General features: G+C 36.7%; 1 protein-coding gene across 1 annotated transcript; it reads right to left on the reverse strand.

Moving 5' to 3' along the window:
- Nucleotides 1–622: 622 nt before the first annotated feature.
- LOC136222712 (putative UPF0481 protein At3g02645) lies at nucleotides 623–2,311 on the reverse strand. Its single transcript, XM_066010443.1, has one exon. The coding sequence runs from the start codon at nucleotides 2,309–2,311 to the stop codon at nucleotides 623–625; it is 1,689 nt and encodes a 562-aa protein (XP_065866515.1).
- Nucleotides 2,312–2,523: the final 212 nt, after the last annotated feature.

A 2,523-nucleotide genomic window follows, 5' to 3' on the forward strand; every position in this document is an offset into this window, starting at 1 on the left:
TAAGACAATGCTGAGTGAAAATAGGCTTCCAAAGTATTTCTGGGGTGAAGCTGTCCACACAGCATGTTATATACTGAATATGGCTTTAGTTAGACCATCATCATGTAGCAATAAATAGGTTGACGTGTAATAAAGATTGTCTTTTCTTCATCAGAATCGATCTGGATGAGGTGGTATTCAAACTAAATATGAATAAACTGAATGTTCTCTCGTGTAATCTACTAAATAATCGATGTTTGGAAGAGAATATTTATCCTTTGAACATGTCTTGTTGAGGTCCGTGAAAGCAACACACATCCGATAACTCTTGTTGGGCTTTTGTACTAAGATCACTTATTAAACACTTTAACAAAATTATAATTAAAATCACTAGTTTTGAATTGTCATAATAACCACTTGTCTAATAGTAGGAGCACTTAGCAAGCTAGTGCAAACAAAAGAGAGAAAATCCCATCAAATTGGAATAATAAAGTATTGTATAAAAGATACATATATAGTAAAGAGTACAAATGTTTTAGCCATTAAAGAAAGATAAAAGAAAAGAAAAGAAATACAAACTCATCATCAACACCAATCATTTCCAAAAGAAAAAGAACCATTGATGGCTGAAGAGGAAGGAGACTTAACTAGTGGTAGTAATATGGAAAATGCGAGCACAATTATAGACTGAGCAAAAAGCTTGTAATGTCATCAAAATCAAAAGCATAACTGCAGCAAGTAATGTCAGGAATTGCCAAGATCCAAACACATATTTCTTCATAAAAATCCCTACTTTCACTTTCCATCTCCCATTATAATGCTTGTTCACATCTTCAATCACCTTATCCAAAAACGGCACTTTGGTTAATCTAATTGACTTGTTCATTCCATTCCACACATCTGCAACTTCTTTATCACTCTTCAATCGATTCAGAATAATACCCTTTTCTCTAAGCAGCTTCACATCTTCATCTGTGTCAATGATTCCATTCATCAATTCAGTATATCTAGTGAAAACCAACGGTCCTGATGCATTCGAAGCTTCGTATGCCACCAGATTTCTTAACACAACCTCTGTGTTTCCATCCAAACTCACTACAGGAAGATGAAAAGTAACTGTCTTTGGATCAAAACTAACGCTTTTTATGTTACCTGTTGTTGCTAAGAAACGGACTCCTGATTTTGAAAGTTCTGAAACACATGGAATTGCTATTTCCTCCACTAATGGTGGCTTGTCGGCGTTCGAGGCATCGTTTTCGGGTTTGATTTCTTCCTTGTTATCCTCAGACATTAACAATATGTTTACAGGCTGTGTCAGGAGAGAAAATCCAGGAAGTTTTGAGAGGATTTTCCATGGTAATTTAAGTATGACTTTAAGAGCTCTTGATTTTAGCAGTTTCTGGACAAGTTTAAAAGGACCTTTTTGTAGCTTGGAGATTATTTTCCATATCTCAGTAAACAGATCTTTTATATAGCTTGAATTCCCGGAGATTGGATCTTCATTTCCATGATCAAACCCTCCTTCTTCAGCTTCGGTGATTTCGGGCTGTGGAGCTTCGATTTTGGGAACCATTGCGTGATACAAATAGTCTAACAAATGTGCAGCATCTGTAACACGAACTTTTCTTTTCTCCATATTCATCATCTTGAATGGAGAAAGCTCTTTACAGAATCCTAATACCATAGCTTCGAGCATTTCGTCGGATGATTCTAGATTCGGGAATTGAAATTCGAGAACTGTTCGGAGAACAAAGAGAGGGATTTGATTCTCAAGCATCATCATATCTCTTAAAATTGCGTTGTGTATTGATTTCTTCCCGGCGTAATCAACCAAATGAGACATTCTTGAAGAAACTCTAGTCAAACTCATACCTTCTTTGACAGCATAAATTTGCAGAAAATGGAGCAAGAATGATGCATCAAGTGCCATCATCCAAGCTAGAGTCTCGTGGCTCATATCTAAGAACTTGTGGTAAGAGCCTCGAATTCGGGGATCATGTTTGGTTATTTGATCGACAATATGCTGGAACTTGAAATCAAGACGGAGTTGTTTTTGGATTCTACGAGCGGCGGAAAGCTTGTAGCGCTCCATCTCGTAGAGCTCGGGGCGCCAGTAATGGTAAGGGCCGAGGGAGACTTGTTGAGGAGTGTAGGAATCGGGATCGGTAGTCATGAGGATTTTGGGGACATTGAAGATGGAGACGGGAATTTCAGTGTCGTATTCGAGGTCGTCTTCGATGGTTCTACGGATGTGAAGAATCCATTGATGTTCATCGAAGTTAGGGTTAGGTCCGTTTGGAATGGAAGGCATGGTGGATATGGAAGATGACATGTTTCAGTTTAATGTCTGTCTTGTATAGTAATTAATAACTACTATGGTAGAATGGCAGTTTTGCTTCTCTATTTATTCAGAGGAAAGTTTCTAATTAAGCATTAAATTATTCTTATTTTGTTTTTTTAATTTTTTTTAACAATTTTTGTTTTTGTCAAGAGAATATATGTTTTGTTTTGTTCGGATTATTCAATAATTTCTTAATTCTGCGT

This window comes from Euphorbia lathyris, chromosome 3, assembly GCF_963576675.1.
Source record: "Euphorbia lathyris chromosome 3, ddEupLath1.1, whole genome shotgun sequence".
Taxonomy (NCBI): domain Eukaryota; kingdom Viridiplantae; phylum Streptophyta; class Magnoliopsida; order Malpighiales; family Euphorbiaceae; genus Euphorbia; species Euphorbia lathyris.

What these genes read in the sequence shown, in the direction of transcription:
- LOC136222712 (XM_066010443.1), bottom strand. Translation starts at nt 2,311, where the DNA reads ATGTCATCTTCCATATCCACCATGCCTTCCATTCCAAACGGACCTAAC.